The sequence below is a fragment of the Lithobates pipiens genome, unplaced genomic scaffold (assembly GCF_037356315.1).
Source record: "Lithobates pipiens isolate NorthernLeopardFrog02 unplaced genomic scaffold, aLitPip1_a1.2 Scaffold_35, whole genome shotgun sequence".
NCBI classification, from domain to species: Eukaryota; Metazoa; Chordata; class Amphibia; order Anura; family Ranidae; genus Lithobates; species Lithobates pipiens.
In genome coordinates, this window is record NW_027507811.1 from 9,159,886 (window position 1) to 9,179,270 (window position 19,385).

Genomic DNA, 19,385 nt, shown 5'->3' on the forward strand with positions numbered 1-19,385 from the left:
CATTTTCTTTCCACTTTTTGCAAAAACTTGTGGGAAAAAATGACATGTTCAAAACACTCATTATGCTTCATAGAATATAGTTTGGGGGTGCTTGCTTTCCAAAATTGTCAAATTTTTTGGGCATTTCCATTGTCTTGGTGTTTCAAAGCCTTCAAAAGTGTGATAGGTCGTCACGTGTAACTGATGCTCCTAGAACACCTGAAGGTGCTACTTGGATGTTGGGCCTCTGTATGTGGACAGGCTGTGGATCTCACACATGCGGTATCGCCATACTCAGGAGGAGTGGCAGAATGTGTTTTGGTGTGTAATTGCAAGTGTGCCTATGCCGTGTGAGAGAAAAATCTTGTAAATGTGACAATTTTGTGGAAAAAAAAATATATACATTTCCTCATTTTCAAAAGCATTCTGGGGGAAAAAATTGCAAATTCAAAAAATTCGCTATGCCTCTTGCTAAATACTTTGGACTGTCTTCTTTACACAAAGGGGTCATTTGGGGGTATTTGTCCTGTCCTGACATTTCAGGGCCTCAAGAAATTAGATTTGGCCGTCTGTACATCATGATTGATCAATTTTCAATGATTGGCACCATAGCTTCATAGACTCTTTTACAAAGACCAAATAATATACACTGATTTGGGTTATTTTTTTTACCAAAGAAATTAAGCAGTATAAATTTTGGCCAAAATTTATGAAGAAAAATTACTAATTTGCAAAATGTTATAACAGAAACGAAGAAAAATGCATTTTATTTTTACAAAATTTTCGGTCTTTTTTTAATTCACAGCGCAGAATTTTTTTTAAAAAAAAAATAAATTTTAACTTAAATTAAAAATTCAATTTTTAAATAAAATTTTAAATGTTGTGATTAAATACCACAAAAAGAAAGCTCTATTTGTGTGTAAAAAAAAAAAAAGGCCAACATTTTTATATGGGTACAGTGCTGCATGACTGAGTAATTGTCATTCAAAATGTGAGAGCCCTAAGAACTGAAAATTGGTCTGGGCAGGAAGAGAGTATAAGTGCCCAAGTGGTTAAAGGATGAGTTCACCTTTTGTTCACTTTTTCTAAATTCCGGCCCCCTCTATGCACCGATAATGTACCTCGATTGCAGAAAAATAAAAGCTTTCTTCTCAGCCAGTGTCATTAGTACAGTGACAGTGTATAGTATTATCCCTGATTACCCCTATTAGTCTTACTGGTGATGTCAGTGTCAATTTCTCTCAGTGTCAGTTAGTATCGGATTGTCCGCCACACTATCACAGTCCTACTATATACGCCATTACTAGTATAAAAATAAGCAAATGAAATTTCCAGTATACTGTATATATATATATATATATATATATATATATATATATATATATATATATATATCAATTAATATACGCATATTAGTATTTTTTTTAGCAAATACATATAGCAGAATAAATTTCGTCAAAACTTGTGAAGAAATTTTTTTTTTTTTTTTATTAGATTTTAGGTCTTTTTTCGTATATTTAGAAAATTATAACACCCCAGATACCACCAAAAGAAAACTTATATACATTTTTTTTGGGGTACAGCGTTACAGCTCGAGGGTTGTGTGGGACCCCCTGATCTACAAGAAGACAGGACTTCAGTGAGGAACAATTCCCTCACTCAGGACAGGAATACGGCTTCTCCCCGTGTGCGATCTCTGATGTTTGTACAGAGTGACCTTCTGTGAAAAACATTTCCCGCACTCAGAACAAGAATACTGCTTTTCCCCCGTATGGGAACTTTGATGTCTGACAAGCTGTGTTTTTTGTACAAAACATTTCCCGCACTCAGAACAGGAATACGGCTTCTCCCCCATGTGAGATCTCTGATGTCTGCAAAGATGTGACTTCTGTGAAAAGCATTTCCCGCACTCAGAACAAGAATACGGCTTTTCCCCCGTGTGAGAACTTTGATGTCTGACGAGCTGTGTTTTTTGCACAAAACATTTCCCGCAATCGGGACAGGAATACGGCTTCTCCCCCGTGTGCAGTCTCTGATGTCTGCATAGATGTGACTTGCTTGAAAAACTTTTCCCGCAGTCAGGACAGGAATACGGCTTCTCCCCTGTATGAGATCTCTGATGTCTGTAAAGATTGAACTTCAATGAAAAACATTTCCCGCACATAGAACAGGAATAGGGCTTCCCCCCCGTGTGAGACCTCTGATGTGTGGAAAGCTGGGACTTTGTTAAAAAAACTTTATCACACTCAGAGCAGGAATACGGCTTATCACCTGTGTGAGATCTTTTATGCACATGAAGACTGGATTTAAAATTGAAACACTTCCCGCACTCAGTACAGGAAAACCTTTTATCTGTTGAAAGTACGGCACCATCCCTCACAGTCTGAACCTTGTGAGAACTCTGATGTGTGGAAAGATGGGACTTTGTTAAAAACAATTTCCCACACTCAGAACAGGAATACGGCTTCTCACCTGTGTGAGATCTTATATGAACAATAAGTCTGGATTTAAAATTGAAAACTTTCCCGCACTCAGTACAGGAATATGGCTTCTCACCTGTGTGAGATCTTTTATGTTCATAAAGACTGGATTGAAATCTGAAAAACTTCCCGCACTCAGGGCAGGAATATGGTTTCTCTCCTGTGTGAGATCTTTTATGCACATTAAGTTTTGATTGAAAAATGAAACACTTCCCGCATTCAGAGCAGGAATACCGCTTATCACGTGTGTGAGATCTTTTATGCACACAAAAATTGGCACCGTCCCTCACAGTCTGAGGTTCCTCGGGATAAGAGGAATACGATGGTCCGGCACCGTCCCGCACAGTCTGAGGTTCCTCGGGATAAGAGGAATACGATGGTCCGGCACCGTCCCGCACAGTCTGAGGTTCCTCAGGATAAGAGGAATACGATGGTCCGGCACCATCCCGCACAGTCTGAGGTTCCTCGGGATAAGAGGAATACGATGGTCCGGCACCGTCCCGCACAGTCTGAGGTTCCTCGGGATAAGAGGAATACGATGGTGCGGCACTGTCCCGCACAGTCTGAGGTTCCTCAGGATAAGAGGAATACGATGGTCCGGCACCGTCCCGCACAGTCTGAGGTTCCTCAGGATAAGAGGAATACGATGGTCCGGCACCGTCCCGCACAGTCTGAGGTTCCTCAGGATAAGAGGAATACGATGGTCCGGCACCGTCCCGCACAGTCTGAGGTTCCTCGGGATAAGAGGAATACGATGGTCCGGCACCGTCCCGCACAGTCTGAGGTTCCTCGGGATAAGAGGAATACGATGGTCCGGCACCGTCCCGCACAGTCTGAGGTTCCTCAGGATAAGAGGAATACGATGGTCTGGCACCGTCCCGCACAGTCTGAGGTTCCTCGGGATAAGAGGAATACGATGGTCCGGCACCGTCCCGCACAGTCTGAGGTTCCTCGGGATAAGAGGAATACGATGGTCCGGCACCGTCCCGCACAGTCTGAGGTTCCTCGGGATAAGAGGAATACGATGGTCCGGCACCGTCCCGCACAGTCTGAGGTTCCTCGGGATAAGAGGAATACGATGGTCCATCTACACTGTGTGGTGCCGGATGGACATTTGAGGTAGTCGGGTTTTCTCCTGGACTATACTGTGTGATGTCCTCATCTTCTACTTTACAGTCTGGAGACAAAGTGAGACAATCCTCTGAGGTTTTCTTCATCTCCCGTCCATCTACTAAAATAGAAATACAAAGATTATTACTAGACATCAGCTGATTGGTTCCCCTAAACCAGGAAAGTGATATCACCCAGTCCTTGCCCTCTTCTGGACCAATCAGTGAGCAGTATGGGTGGAGGAATGGATTTAGTGTTAATGACCCACCTGTGCTGATCTCTGTAGGAGTGTCCTCCTCTATAAATGTCCCCGTTATTCCATCCTCCTCCATAGACTGCTGATCATCCCTCACATACCTCTCTTCTTCTTCTGATTTAACCTCAATTTTTATATCTATCAGATCTTCACCCTGAACCAAATAATTATAAAAAAGATTTGCTATCAAATAAAATCCATAGATTGTCTCCACGAGTCCATGTTCTAGATGCTCCGACCTACCAACCTTGTACCAGTGAGGGATGGTGTGATCTTCCTGTGTGGAATCCCGGGAATACAGAGGACGGGGACATCTCTCTGGTGGGTTCCCATTACTGGATCCATCTGTAGGAAACACACACACTGACTGAATACATTGTTTCTATGTGTTTATCAGATGATGGGGGATCTAGGTGGAGCCTCCGTACTGCTCTCTCCTTTACAATAAAGTCTCCTCTTACCCGGTGATGTGAGGGGCGGCTGATTGGCCATCATGACGTCCTTGTAGAGATCCTTGTGTCCTTCTAAATACTCCCACTCCTCCATGGAGAAATAGACAGTGACATCCTGACACCTTATAGGAACCTGACACACACAATGATACAGTCACCATCCAGACACATCCCTTGTCTGTTACTGGATAATGTCCCAGAATTCCCAGAATCCTCCTCACCTCTCCTGTCAGCAGCTCCATCATCTTCTTGGTGACTTCTAGAATCTTCTCCATGTTGTGTCTCTCAGGTTTTAGGGAGTCACATGGAGGCACTGTGATGGTCATATGATCACCGGACTTCACAAGAGGAAATCTCTGTATTGAGGAACCAATAGGAACATCATGTTAGAATCCCAGAATCCTCCTCACCTCTCCGGTCAGGTCTGTGTTTTATTAATAGAGATAAGAGTGATGTCATGTGACCTCCCAGAATCCTCCTCACCTCTCCGGTCAGGTCTGTGTTTTATTAATAGAGATAAGAGTAATGTCATGTGGCCTCCCAGAATCCTCCTCACCTCTCCGGTCAGGTCTGTGTTTTATTAATAGAGATAAGAGTGATGTCATGTGACCTCCCAGAATCCTCCTCACCTCTCCGGTCAGGTCTGTGTTTTATTAATAGAGATAAGAGTGATGTCATGTGACCTCCCAGAATCCTCCTCACCTCTCCGGTCAGGTCTGTGTTTTATTAATAGAGATAAGAGTGATGTCACGTGACCTCCCAGAATTCTCCTCACCTCTCTGGTCAGGTCTGTGTTTTATTAATAGAGATAAGAGTGATGTCATGTGACCTCCCAGAATCCTCCTCACCTCTCCGGTCAGGTCTGTGTTTTATTAATAGAGATAAGAGTGATGTCATGTGACCTCCCAGAATCCTCCTCACCTCTCCGGTCAGGTCTGTGTTTTATTAATAGAGATAAGAGTGATGTCATGTGACCTCCCAGAATCCTCCTCACCTCTCCGGTCAGCAGGTAGATGATCTCCAGGGTGAGGTTTAGTATCTCCTCAGTCATGTGACTCCGGTCCTCCTCCATCTTCATTGGTATCATCATTTGATCTATACAGGTCTCCTTGTAGACGGATAACTTTGGGAAACGAAAGTAAGAATTATTCGGATGGTGTTGGTCACACAATATTAGGATGTGAGGGGGGGGAGGGGTAATAGCAGGGTTTCTGTACATTTAAGGGCTACTGGCCCTAAAAGGACACATTTCATTTGGACTGTTCAATGTTGTTACATTTTCAAGGTCCCGGGACCTGCTGGATCATAAATAGTTTTTTCTCCGTTGGGTTTGTTTTATTTCTGAACTGGTTTTGATTAGTTTTAGCTCTGAAGATAATGAATGATAAATACCATCCTTCTTCTGTCTTCATGTTTTGCTCTGAGGCAGTGCTATGAGGTCAGGGAAGGGGAACCTCCTTGTTTGTTTTGCCAGCTAATCAGGATAATTACCAGAAATCTGGTAAGACCTACTAAGGGGCCTTTAAAGTCTTTATACTCCTCACAGACCCCTCGGCTTCTCTACTTCCCTCAGAATTTTCCTCCCTCTGCCACTAATGATGGAACCTATTTTTCATGGCAGGCCGGGGGATTGTTTTTTTCCTCCTGACCACCAATGTAAGGGGCTCTATGCTTCATACTCCTGACCCCTGCACTCCATCATTGTATTGGCTGCATAGTGTAATGATTGTCCGTCGGCTGCCTGCGTGGTGTAATAATTACCCTCTGTAGGTCATGCATGTTCAGGATGGTCATTGTCTTGCCTATTTATTGTCAGTGCTGTTTGTTTAGAGGAACATATTACTCAAATTTATCTCCAAAATGAAGAGAATGTTTCGGCCCCATAGGTGAGGGGGAATGTTCTGACCCTGAAGAGGTCCATCTAGGTTCCCACACTATATATGTATGTATCATCATCTGCTGGAGATAAAAGATATCACAGTGACTATGGAGGAAGAGGACGGACATGACGGGGGGGTTACTCAGTGTAAATAAAAAATAAAATGATATTACCTCTTCTGCTGCCACTTTCCGGAATGTCCCCTCGCTACTTCCTCCCGCCTCACCTCTCACCCGGAACTTCCTGTCTGTGCCTGACATCACTTCCTGTTTTCCATAGAGACTTCCTTTCTAGGTAGAAGTGAGATCACCATCTTGTGGAGCTCAGAGGAACTGCAGCCCCAAGAAATGTCTAGTAGTGCAAACACGGCTTTGTAGATAGGATCATCTCCTCTCCCACCAAAGGAGAAATATATTACTGCCCAGTCCAGCCAGGGTTCCCGCAAAGGTTTCTAGGGTTTCCGGTAATGAACTTTTTTTGTCTCTCAGTAGCAATTGACATCTAGTGATGAGCCGATAGCTCGGTCTAAACCTAGTTTCGGACCGAACCGCGGCTATTTGGATGTTTGGATGAATGCCAGAATGTTAGACCATTTGGACCCCTGTTCAGTGGAAGCTGAAAATCATATATAGAACTCATATTTCTACTGCTTATGTCTAGGCCAGCATCCCGCTGCCATTGGTTCCTAAAGAAGCCGCCTCAGTGTCTCCAGGAACTTTTGATGTTATGGGGAATGAGGGCATGTGGCCTGGTATGGTTCAGGGGGTGCATGCTTTTCACCCTTCAAGTTTTGATTGAGGGTCTGGTATGGACATTGGTGGTCCTGCTCCAGGGAAAGCACCGTTTCAACGGTCTGAGTCTGAGCGTTGAAGTTACCTTCAGCCAACTGAATATTCTCCTGTGATTTACAATTGGCTCCCTTTCTCCTGGTCTCCACCAAGTGAGGGTATTTATCTGTGGGGTAGTCATGCAGTAGGGTGAGAGTAAGAGTGTCTGGAAGACGAACACAGTAACCCAGGTTTAGACCGCCCTTCAATCAATCCTAGTGGCCTAAAGGTAGAAGGAAGTGCCTGAATACCTTATATGGGCTCTAGATGGAAGTGGTATTAAAGCGTGTGACCAGTGGTGTGATGTAAAACCTGACCATCCACCTGAGACTGAGTTCTAAGTAGTCGAATTTTAGCACCAAATTTGAAAAGGGAAACAAGGTACAGGGTGACCTGTCCATGATGGTGGACTGGATATAAAGTCCAATCTTTCTCCATCACAGGGGTCTTCAGGGACCAGGTTCTATAGAGACGGACCGCCGCCCTGGACCTGTAGAACACCCTGCAGCTACTTCAATGAGTTTCGGAGCGTGCCAATGTGAGCGCCCCACACAGAATCCTGTGCCCAAAGCATCATTAATGGCCATCTTCCCAGAGTAGGGTCTGGGTACAACTCCAAAGGTTTTACTGAGGTTGCAACGATCCAGATACACTGCTTCTATATATGTGTTCGAGGGCGGTGAGATGTTCATTGAAGGATTCAAATAAAAAAAATAGTGAAGTTGATTTGTCAGTGAAGAAGAAGAGGTCCATCAACTGAGGACTCACTGAGTGGGGGAGGGTTATAGGGGAGGTGCCCCAGGCAGAAGTTTCAAAAGCTTGCCAGTGTCCAAACACCTGAAGGTACTTACCTATAACCCATGGTGTAGAAATATATTGCCTGTGTCCTGTACTGTACAATGAAGACTTCCGAGCAATATTTGGTTACTAAAGTTCGTCTTCATTGCACCGGCACACACAATATTAAGGCGTGACATGTTGGGTATTTGTTTACTCGGCAAAACCTTTTTTTTTTTTTATATTGTACCTGAAAAATTGTGTAATATATTGTGTTTGTGGGCCCTACAATAAACTTTTGTGTATTTCTTGGTGATATTTACTATTGATAAACCGTTCAGCTAATACCATCGGACATTAAAAATTGGAACTGCCCCCATTTTGTTCTCCAGGGCCTTTGCTGGCAGAAAAGGGAAGGGATTGTTCCCAGCATCCTCAAACAAGGCATCGTCAAACCTCTACTCAAGAAACCAAACCTGGACCCTCAGGATCCAAACAACCGTAGGCCAATTACAAGCCTCAACACCATTTCTAAGATCATGGAGAAAGCTGTAGTACATCAGCTACAACTTCACCTGGATACTCACAAACTCCTGGACCCGCTGCAATCAGGCTTCCGCCCGGGTCATGGAACAGAAACAGCTCTCCTCAAGATTTGGGATGACGCCCTCGAAGCGGCAGATGACGGAGAGCCGTGTCTCCTCGTACTGCTAGACCTAAGTGCAGCGTTTGATACAGTAGATCACAATACTCTACTCGTCCGCCTCACAGAAGTAGCCGGAGTCCAAGACATAGATCTCCATTGGTTCGCGTCCTTCCTAGGAAATCGGTCACAGACAGTGAAACTAGGAAAATTCCTCTCCGAAACTCGGGCAGTCACCTGCGGAGTCCCTCAAGGCTCTCCGTTGTCACCCGTTCTCTTCAACATTTACATTCGCCCACTCCTTCAAATCATCAGATGCTCAGATCTCTGCTTCCACTCTTACGCTGACGACACGCAACTTTATTTCCGGATCAATGGAAAAAAAGATCACCAACAACAACTTGAACACTGCCTCAAATCAATAGAGGACTGGATGACCACCAACTCCCTCCAGCTGAACCAATCAAAGACAGAGCTTCTTATCTTACACCCAAATCATAAGCCCGCAACCAAAACCTCCTGGTCTCCACCAACCGTCTTTGGGCAGACTATCTCCCCAAAGACCAAAGCCAAGAGTCTCGGGGTTATTTTAGACGCACAAATGTCAATGGATGCGCAAATAGGAGCAGTAGTCAGTCGATCTCACCATCTGCTGCGCATGCTTCGCAGACTCATCCCTTTTATCCCAAAGAATGACAAAGCAGTGGTAGTTGGAACAATCATTAATTCACGACTGGACTACGCAAACTCGCTATACATAGGATTACCACAATATCAACTTGCGCGATTACAACTGATCCAAAACACGGCGGCAAGGCTGATAACAGGAAAAAAACCCTGGGAATCCATTTCTCCTTCACTGAGGAGCTTACATTGGCTAACCGTAAAAAATCGGATCACGTTCAAGACCCTTTGCCTCACCCACAAATGCGTGCATAGAGAAGCTCCGCAATACCTAATGGAGAAAATAAATCATTACACACCAAACCGCAGTCTTCGATCAGCCAACAAAAACCTCCTCCTCGTGCCCAAAGCCCGGTATAAATCCAAGGGGGATCGGAGATTCGCTGTCCAAGGGCCTCGGCTATGGAATGCTCTACCAATAAACATCCGCCTGGAAGAAAATCACCTGGCTTTTAGGAAAAAACTCAAGACCTTCCTCTTTTAGCAGATGATCAAAGCTCGCCACAGCGCCTAGAGGCGATTCAGTTCGCATTGTGCGCTATATAAGTATTTCATTCATTCATTCATTCAAAATATATGTTTGGGGGTTTTAAACTAATCTTCAGGCCCAAAATGTTAACGTGTGCACAAAAATAATACAAAAACAGCTCTGGCAGTGTAAGGAATAATGTGAGCTAGATGGGATGCCTCTCCTGCGATAACACTATATACATTAGAGCTCCCCCTAGCTGCAGTCTGGTAACAACACTGCTAGGGGGTCTATTCATTCAGCTCCTATATACTTCCCATCTTTAAAGGCCGAGTTCATCTTTTGTTTACTTTTTCTAAATCCCCCCCCCCCCATGTACCAATATAGCATTAATGTTCCTCGGTTCCATAAAAATAAAAGCTTTCTTTGATTATTAGAACAAGGCCTTACCTTAGCCCCTGCTGTGTTCATAGAAAACGTCATTACATCCTGGTATGTAGATTCGGGATGTGAGAGCCAGTAAGACACAGGAAGGAGTTTACTTTTTCTAAATCCCCCCCCCCATGTACCAATATAGCATTAATGTTCCTCTGTTCCAGAAAAATAAAAGCTTTCTTTGATTATTAGAACATGGCCTTACCTTAGCCCCTGCTGTGTTCATAGAAAATGTCATTACATCCTGGTATGTAGATTCTGGATGTGAGAGCCAGTAAGACACAGGAAGGAGTTTACTTTTTCTAAATTCCCCCCCCCCCCCATGTACCAATATAGCATTAATGTTCCTTGGTTCCATAAAAATAAAAGCTTTCTTTGATTATTAGAACAAGGCCTTACCTTAGCCCCTGCTGTGTTCATAGAAAATGTCATTACATCCTGGTATGTAGATTCGGGACGTGAGAGCCAGTAAGACACGGGAAGGAGTTTACTTTTTCTAAATTCCCCCCCCCCCCCATGTACCAATATAGCATTAATGTTCCTTGGTTCCATAAAAATAAAAGCTTTCTTTGATTATTAGAACATGGCCTTACCTTAGCCCCTGCTGTGTTCATAGAAAACGTCATTACATCCTGGTATGTAGATTCGGGATGTGAGAGCCAGTAAGACACAGGAAGGAGTTTACTTTTTCTAAATTCCCCCCCCCCCCACATGTACCAATATAGCATTAATGTTCCTCGGTGCCATAAAAATAAAAGCTTTCTTTGATTATTAGAACAAGGCCTTACCTTAGCCCCTGCTGTGTTCATAGAAAACGTCATTACATCCTGGTATGTAGATTCGGGACGTGAGAGCCAGTAAGACACGGGAAGGAGTTTACTTTTTCTAAATTCCCCCCCCCCATGTACTAATATAGCATTAATGTTCCTCGGTTCCATAAAAATAAAAGCTTTCTTTGATTATTAGAACAAGGCCTTACCTTAGCCCCTGCTGTGTTCATAGAAAACGTCATTACATCCTGGTACGTAGATTCGGGACGTGAGAGCCAGTAAGACACAGGAAGGAGTTCACCAGCTGACCTCATTAGCACACACACCTTGCATCCATCAACTAGGTGTTCACGGCATTCCCCGGCATCCCTCCGCACATGCATGTGCCTGGCTTGTCAATGTAAGCTGCCACGGCTGCTATGTTTGCACGGCACCACCCAGCGTCCCTCCAGACGGGCCTGGGCCGGATACTAAACTCTCTGGGGCCACGGGTTTGCACACCCCTGATGTAGTGCGAGGGCCCTGCCTGATTGGATACAGAGTGAATAGTTAGATAGGTGGGCCCTCCTATTCCATAGTTTTGGTAAATCTAAAAGAAATACGATCGACATTCTACACAGATCAGCGAATGCGTAAAACGTTTTTTTTGTTCTTTTTTTAACCACTTACGGTTCACCTGCCCGCATTGTAATACGGGTGAGCGGCCCCTATAGGCAAACCTATGTACTGGTACATCCCTGCCTGTTTCCGGGGCGTAGGGCGCGCACATGAGGGAGTCTGTCAGCAGGTCTCAGCCAATGATTCATGGCTGGGACCTGCTGATCGGTTGTGGCCAACCACGGCCCAGAGCCCTGTGTTGACAATCTGTACAGAGCTCTGTACAGAAGGAACGATCTCTCTGTTTTTTATCCATGTAATGCAGGGATATGAAACAAAGAGATCTTTAGTAAAAAGCAGCACACAATAACTCTTTTTAGGCACACATTTAACCCTTTGATCGCCCCTAGATGATAACACCTTCCCTGCCAGTGTTATTAGTACAGTGACAGTGTATAGTATTATCCCTGATCTCTGTATTAGTGTTACTGGTGATGTCAGTGTCAGTTACTCCCCAGTGTCAGTTAGTGTCCGATTGCCTGCCGCAGTCCCACTATAAGTTGCTGATCACCGCCATTACAAGTATAAAAATAAGTAAATGAAAATTCCATTATGTATAAAGTTTATTGTAGACGCTATAACTTTCACACAACCAATTAATTATATTCATATTGGGATTTTCCTTTATCAAAGACATGTAGCAGAATACATTTTGTGCTGAATAGTAAAAATGGTCCCGGTCATGAAGGGGGATAAAACCTTCCAGGGACGAAGTGGTTAAACAGACCTGTAAGTGTTTGTGAAATCTTCCACCACAAAATGTACTCAGCCAATGAGAGGTAAGGACTCAATTTTTATTTTTCTCCTGCTATCAATGGCCGACACGGTACAACACTTCATCCATGTCTTTGGTGATCTCTGATCTCCTTATCAACTGTTTCTTCCATGATGAAGATCAGCCATGGAGTATATCTGAGGTGTATATCAGGGGGTGCTTCTTCCCCACATGTCCAGCAACATTCATATACAAGACATTTCCCGCACTCACTAATACACCTCCAGGGTTGTGTGGGACCCCCTGATGTACAGGAAGACAGGACTTCAGTGAGGGACAATTCCCACCCTCAGGACCAGGAAGGAGCTTCTCCCCCGTGTGAGATCTCTGATGTCTGTTGTGAGAGGCCTTATCTGAAAAATGTTTCCCGCACTCAGGACAGGAATAGGGCTTCTCCCCCGTATGCGATCTCTGATGTCTGTAAAGATGTGACTTCCTCGAAAAACATTTCCCGCACTCAGGACAGAAGTACGGCTTCTCACCCGTGTGTGACCTCTGATGTCTGTAAAGATGCGACTTCCTTGAAAAACATTTCACGCACTCAGAACAAGAATACGGCTTCTCACCCGTGTGAGAACTTTCATGTCTGACAAGGTCTGATTTTTGTACAAAACATTTCCCACACCCAGAACATGAATACGGCTTCTCACCTGTATGAGACCTCTGATGTGTGACAAGTCCTGTTTTTTGTGCAAAACATTTTCCGCATTCAGCACAAGAATATGGCTTCTCACCTGTGTGAGACCTCTGATGTGTGAAAAGCTGGGACTTTGTGAAAAAAACTTTCCCACACTCAGGACAGCAATGTGGCTTCTCACCTGTGTGAGATCTTTTATGCGCATAAAGACTGGATTTACAGTGGTAACACTTCCCACACTCAGGACAAGAAAAGCTCTTATGTGTTGGAAGGACGGCACCGTCCCGCACAGTCTGAGGTTCCTTAGGATAAGAGGAATACGATGGTCCGGCACCGTCCCGCACAGTCTGAGGTTCCTCGGGATAAGAGGAATACGATGGTCCGGCACCGTCCCGCACAGTCTGAGGTTCCTTAGGATAAGAGGAATACGATGGTCCGGCACCATCCCGCACAGTCTGAGGTTCCTCAGGATAAGAGGAATACGATGGTCCGGCACCGTCCCGCACAGTCTGAGGTTCCTCACCGTCCCGCACAGTCTGAGGTTCCTCGGGATAAGAGGAATACGATGGTCCGGCACCGTCCCTCACAGTCTGAGGTTCCTCAGGATAAGAGGAATACGATGGTCCGGCACCGTCCCGCACAGTCTGAGGTTCCTCAGGATAAGAGGAATACGATGGTCCGGCACCGTCCCTCACAGTCTGAGGTTCCTCAGGATAAGAGGAATACGATGGTCCGGCACCGTCCCGCACAGTCTGAGGTTCCTCAGGATAAGAGGAATACGATGGTCCGGCACCGTCCCGCACAGTCTGAGGTTCCTCGGGATAAGAGGAATACGATGGTCCGGCACCGTCCCGCACAGTCTGAGGTTCCTCAGGATAAGAGGAATATGATGGTCCGGCACCGTCCCGCACAGTCTGAGGTTCCTCAGGATATGAGGAATATGATGGTCCGGCACCGTCCCGCACAGTCTGAGGTTCCTCAGGATAAGAGGAATACGATGGTCCGGCACCGTCCCGCACAGTCTGAGGTTCCTCAGTATATGAGGAATATGATGGTCCGGCACCGTCCCGCACAGTCTGAGGTTCCTCGGGATAAGAGGAATACGATGGTCCGGCACCGTCCCGCACAGTCTGAGGTTCCTCAGGATAAGAGGAATACGATGGTCCATCTACACTGTGTGGTGCCGGATGGACATTTGAGGTAGTCGGGTTTTCTCCTGGACTATACTGTGTGATGTCCTCATCTTCTACTTTACAGTCTGGAGACAAAGTGAGACAATCCTCTGAGGTTTTCCTCATCTCCCGTCCATCTACTAAAATAGAAATACAAAGATTATTACTAGACATCAGCTGATTGGTTCCCCTAAACCAGGACTCCGCCCACATCAGGCAGCTTTGTCTCTGAGGATCTTACAATTCCCCCCCTCAAGGTAACTAGTAAATGAGTCCTCTGATCTCCTACCAGATCATTTCTTTATTCATGGACCTTAGTCAGAGAGGGAGGAAACAACGAGAACTGTCTTCTATAGGAGTGACAGTGATGAGGGGATTATAGGACGAGTGTCCCCTCCCCCTCTATCACTCATTGCCATCTTCCCAACACAAGAAGTCCTGACCTTCCTTATTTAGTCCATGATTTAGTCATGAATAACAGCGGGGCTGAGCCCCACCAGAGGTCGGAGAGTGAGGATGAGGGGTGAACTAAGATAAAGACTAAACTGATCTTGAAGACCCCCATCATTGGGCGATGGACTCCCCCCTCATTACCACTTTCTGTTTGAGGATGTTATCACATGATTATTATTAAATAAATACAACACGAACCCCTATCTGCACAAAACAAGCTCTTAGGAGGAGAGTAAAACAAATATAAAACCCTCAATGGGTAAATGAGTGTAGCCAATTAAGGCTGAAGCTGCTACCACTTACACCAGCTACTTTGCCAGCGTTACTCGTACAGATACAAAACAAAACAACAACATATCAGTGAACACAGTCCAACCATTATAGGTGTGTTATCATAAACAGTGCATATATATTTGAAAGTCCAATATCTATTGCCCATATAGGTTATTCCACAGTCGATATAGTGAGGAAAATCCTGCACGGTGTTTAAAAGTAGTTCTCAGCTGAAACAATGCAGTAATGAGCTGTCACCATCACCTCCACACGTGAGAAGAACGGGAGATGAATAAACCCCCTTATAAGTAAACTTTTACCAGACAACGCTGAAATATAAGCATCAACACCAATCTGTTGATGCTGTTGTCATCACAAGTGGTCGTCATTTGGCCCAACCCTTGACGCGTTTCGTCATCAATGACATCATCTGAGGGTCACCACTTGTGGCGTCAACACGTTGATCGGGGACACCGTTACTGCAATCGCTAGTGAGTCCAGCAGCTTTTGGTAGGAGACACCGCTTGGGTTCCTCCCCATATGGTTATGTGATGACTGCTTTGATAAGATGCTGATGAGTGATTGATATGTATTTTAAGAATATTTAATGTATTTAAAATTTACTTTTTGAATACATTTTTATAAACGGAATTACACTATGGGGTTTCCTTCTTTTTTTACTCCGGAATGAGTCTCCGTACTGCTCTCTCCTTTAAAATAAAGTCTCCTCTTACCCGGTGATGTGAGGGGCGGCTGATTGTCCATCATGACGTCCTTGTAGAGATCCTTGTGTCCTTCTAAATACTCCCACTCCTCCATGGAGAAATAGACTGTGACATCCTGACACCTTATAGGAACCTGACACACACAATGATACAGTCACCATCCAGACACATCCCTTGTCTGTTACTGGATAATGTCCCAGAATTCCCAGAATCCTCCTCACCTCTCCTGTCAGCAGCTCCATCATCTTCTTGGTGACTTCTAGAATCTTCTCCATGTTGTGTCTCTCAGGTTTTAGGGAGTCACATGGAGGTACTGTGATGGTCATATGATCACCTGACTTCACAAGAGGATATCTCTGTATTGGAGAACCAATAGGAACATCATGTTAGAATCCCAGAATCCTCCTCACCTCTCCGGTCAGGTCTGTGTTTTATTAATAGAGATAAGAGTGATGTCATGTGACCTCCCAGAATCCTCCTCACCTCTCCGGTCAGGTCTGTGTTTTATTATTAGAGATAAGAGTGATGTCATGTGACCTCCCAGAATCCTCCTCACCTCTCCGGTCAGGTCTGTGTTTTATTAATAGAGATAAGAGTGATGTCATGTGACCTCCCAGAATCCTCCTCACCTCTCCAGTCAGCAGGTAGATGATCTCCAGGCTGAGGTTTAGTATCTTCTCAGTCAGGTGACTCCGGTCCTCCTCTATCCTCTTTCGTGCCGTCATGTGATCTATACAGGCTTCCTTGTAGACGGATAGCTTTGAGAAATGAAAGTAAGAATTATTTGGATGGTATTGGTTACACAATATTAGGATGTGGATGTGAGGAGGGTAATAGGAGGGTTGCTGTACATTTAAGGGCAATGTGTCCTCTCTACTTCCTCCGGACTCACCTCTCACCTGGAACTTCCTATTTATATATGACGTCACTTCCTTTTTGTAGGTGACATCACTTCCTGTCTTTAATAGAGACTTCCTGTCTGGGTAGAAGTGAGATCAGCACCTTGTGGAGCTCAGAGGAACTGCAGCCCCAAGAAATATTTAGTAGCGTGAACACGGCCTTGTAGATATCCATCTCCTCTCCCACCAAGTGAGAAATATATTACTGCCTAGTCCAGACTTTCTCAGCCAGGGTTCAGTCAAAGGTTTCTAGGGTTTCTGGTAATGAACATTTTTTTATCTTTCAGTAGCAACTGGCATCTAGGGATGAGCCGATTTCTCAGTCTAAACCTAATTTCAAACCAAACTGTGGCTATTTGGATGAATGCCATAATTTTAGCCCAAAAAAAGAAGGTATCAATGAAGTTGTGATGTGAATCAATCACTAAGACAATAAGACATACATAAACCATAATTCATGAAATGGCATAGTCACTTTAACGGTTAGGTCCACCATCAAGTTTATTTATTATTTTATCACGGTCATAATTTGGCAAATTTCAATGGTGCATCAGATATGTGTCTGACTTAAGTACCCGATGATGGTTTCCCACTGCCCGCAGCAGCCTGTGAGGAGGGCAAGTGCGGTCATCCAGTATTCTTCTGGCTTGCTCGGGTCTCCCACTGCCTGTAGCAGCTTGTTGTGTGGAGGACAAGCGTGGGACACTGGCTCAGGTCTCCCACAGCAGCCTGTTTGACAGTGAGCTGAGGAGGAGGAAGACTCTCTCGAGACCGGGAGTCAGGGGCACTTGCTCCACATGTCTCCTCTCCTGTAGCAGCCAGCTAAACAAATGGTGATGTGGCTGGGGATGACGTCAGTGAGAGGCAGGAAAAGTGGGTGCAGATAACACCCGCAGCTCGGTTTTGAGAGGCAGGGCAAAACACATTTTGGTTTCTTTTTGCTCTGTTTGGAGACTCAGGGCACAGCGAGGTGCACAGATGACGTCATCCTAAAGTTGATTATTTTGGTTGCAGCATCAATGCAGAATCACGATGCTGAATCGCGATGCATCGATGCTGCAATTAAATTCAACACCCATAGTATGTAGTTTTGGCATGTGAGAGCCAGTAAGGCATAGGAAGCAGTTTACCAGCACACACACCTTGCACCTATCAACTAGGTTTGCACGGCATCCCTCCACATGTGCATGTACCTGGCTTGTCAATGTAAGCTGCCACAGCTGCTATGTTTGCACAGCACCCCCAGCATCCCTCCAGGTGGGCCTGGGCCAGATGCTAAACTCTCTGGGGCCGCATGTGGGCCACAGTTTGCACACCCCTGATGTAGTGCAAGGGCCTGCTTGATTGGATACAGAGTGAATGCATAGATAGGTGGGCCCTCCTATTCCATCGTTTTGGTAAATCTAAAAGAAATATGACCATCATTCATCACGGTTCAGCAAATAAATGTCACATTTGTTTTTTTTTAACCACTTAGAGGCCACCTGCCCGCATTGTGCTACGGATGAGTTGCCCGTATAGGCAAACCTATGTACTGGTACATCCCTGCCTGTTTCCGGGTGTAGGGTGCACACATGCGGGAGTCTGTCAGCAGGTCCTGGCCAATGATTAATGGCTGGGACATGCTGGGTCCAATCACAGCACAGAGCCCTGTGTTGACAATCAGCACAGAGCTCTATACAGAGGGAACAATCTCTCTGTTTCTTATCCCTGCAAAGCAGGGATATGAAACAAAGAGATGTTTAGTAAAAATCAGCACACATCACACACAATAACACTTGTTAGGCACAGAGTTGACCCTTTGATCACCCCAAGATGTTAACCTCTTCCCAGCCATTGTCATTAGTACAGTGACAGTGTATAGTATTATCCCTGATCACTGTATTAGTGTCAATGGTGATATCAGTGTCAGTTACTCCTCAGTGTCAGTTAGTGTCAGATTTTCCACCGCACTATCACAGCCCCACCATAAGTTGCTGATCACCGCCATTACTCGAATAAAAATAAGTAAATGAAAATTCCAGTATATATACATTTTATTGTAGACGTCAGAGAGTGAGGATGGGGGGAGAACAACCAAGATGAAGAATGGACTGATCCCGAAGACCCCCATCATTGGGTTATTGACTCCTCCCTCATTATCACTTTCTGTATGAGGATGTTATCACACTATTATCATTGTGTTTGTGTGCACTAAAATTCAATAAAGTTTGAAAAACCACTACACAAATACCGTGTGACACAGAAAATGGCAACACCCACCATGTTATTCTCTAGGACAGGGATTTCCAAACCACAGGTCTCCAGCTGTTGCGGAACTACGCGTCCCATGAGGCATTGCAAAACTCTTACATTCACAGACATGACTCGGCATGATGGGAATTGAAGTTCCTGAACAACTGGAGGGCCGTAGTTTTGAGACCCCTGCTCTAGGACCTCAGCTTATATATATTTTTTAATCTTTGGGGGTTCTCTAAGTAATTTTCTAGCACTTATGACTGAATAGATTGTTTCTATGTGTTTATCAGATGATGGGGGATCTAGGTGGAGCCTCCGTACTGCTCTCTCCTTTACAATAAAGTCTCCTCTTACCCGGTGATGTGAGGGGCGGCTGATTGTCCATCATGACGTCCTTGTAGAGATCCTTGTGTCCTTCTAAATACTCCCACTCCTCCATGGAGAAATAGACAGTGACATCCTGACACCTTATAGAAACCTGACACACACAATGATACAGTCACCATCCAGACACATCCCTTGTCTGTTACTGGATAATGTCCCAGAATTCCCAGAATCCTCCTCACCTCTCCTGTCAGCAGCTCCATCATCTTCTTGGTGACTTCTAGAATCTTCTCCATGTTGTGTCTCTCAGGTTTTAGGGAGTCACATGGAGGCACTGTGATGGTCATATGATCACCTGACTTCACAAGAGGAAAACTCCGTATTGGAGAACCAATAGGAATATCATGTTAGAATCCCAGAATCCTCCTCACCTCTCCGGTCAGGTCTGTGTTTTATTAATAGAGATAAGAG

General features: G+C 44.8%; 2 protein-coding genes across 2 annotated transcripts in view; both read right to left on the bottom strand.

Moving 5' to 3' along the window:
• LOC143956099 (uncharacterized) overlaps positions 1-19,385 on the bottom strand; it is a 184,932-nt gene that overhangs the window by 110,811 nt on the left and 54,736 nt on the right. The window lies entirely within an intron of this gene.
• On the bottom strand, positions 1,466-14,608 carry LOC143955376 (uncharacterized). The gene is made up of 5 exons (XM_077465437.1): positions 12,317-14,608; positions 4,287-4,428; positions 4,073-4,170; positions 3,838-3,979; positions 1,466-3,690 (listed from the first exon to the last, which is right to left on the bottom strand). Exons 1-5 carry the CDS (start codon positions 14,213-14,215, stop codon positions 1,616-1,618), a joined length of 4,356 nt encoding a protein of 1,451 aa, XP_077321563.1. The 5' UTR covers positions 14,216-14,608; the 3' UTR covers positions 1,466-1,615.

Coding starts and splice junctions, on each gene's coding strand:
- LOC143955376 (XM_077465437.1), bottom strand. CDS start 14,215: ATGTGGGCGGAGTCCTGGTTTAGGGGAACCAATCAGCTGATGTCTAGT. Junction 4,429..12,316: donor CCTCAGATATACTCCATGGC/TGATCTTCATCA, acceptor GGATGGTGACTG/TATCATTGTGTGTGTCAGGT. Junction 4,171..4,286: donor GCCGCCCCTCACATCACCGG/GTAAGAGGAGAC, acceptor TGTTTCCTACAG/ATGGATCCAGTAATGGGAAC.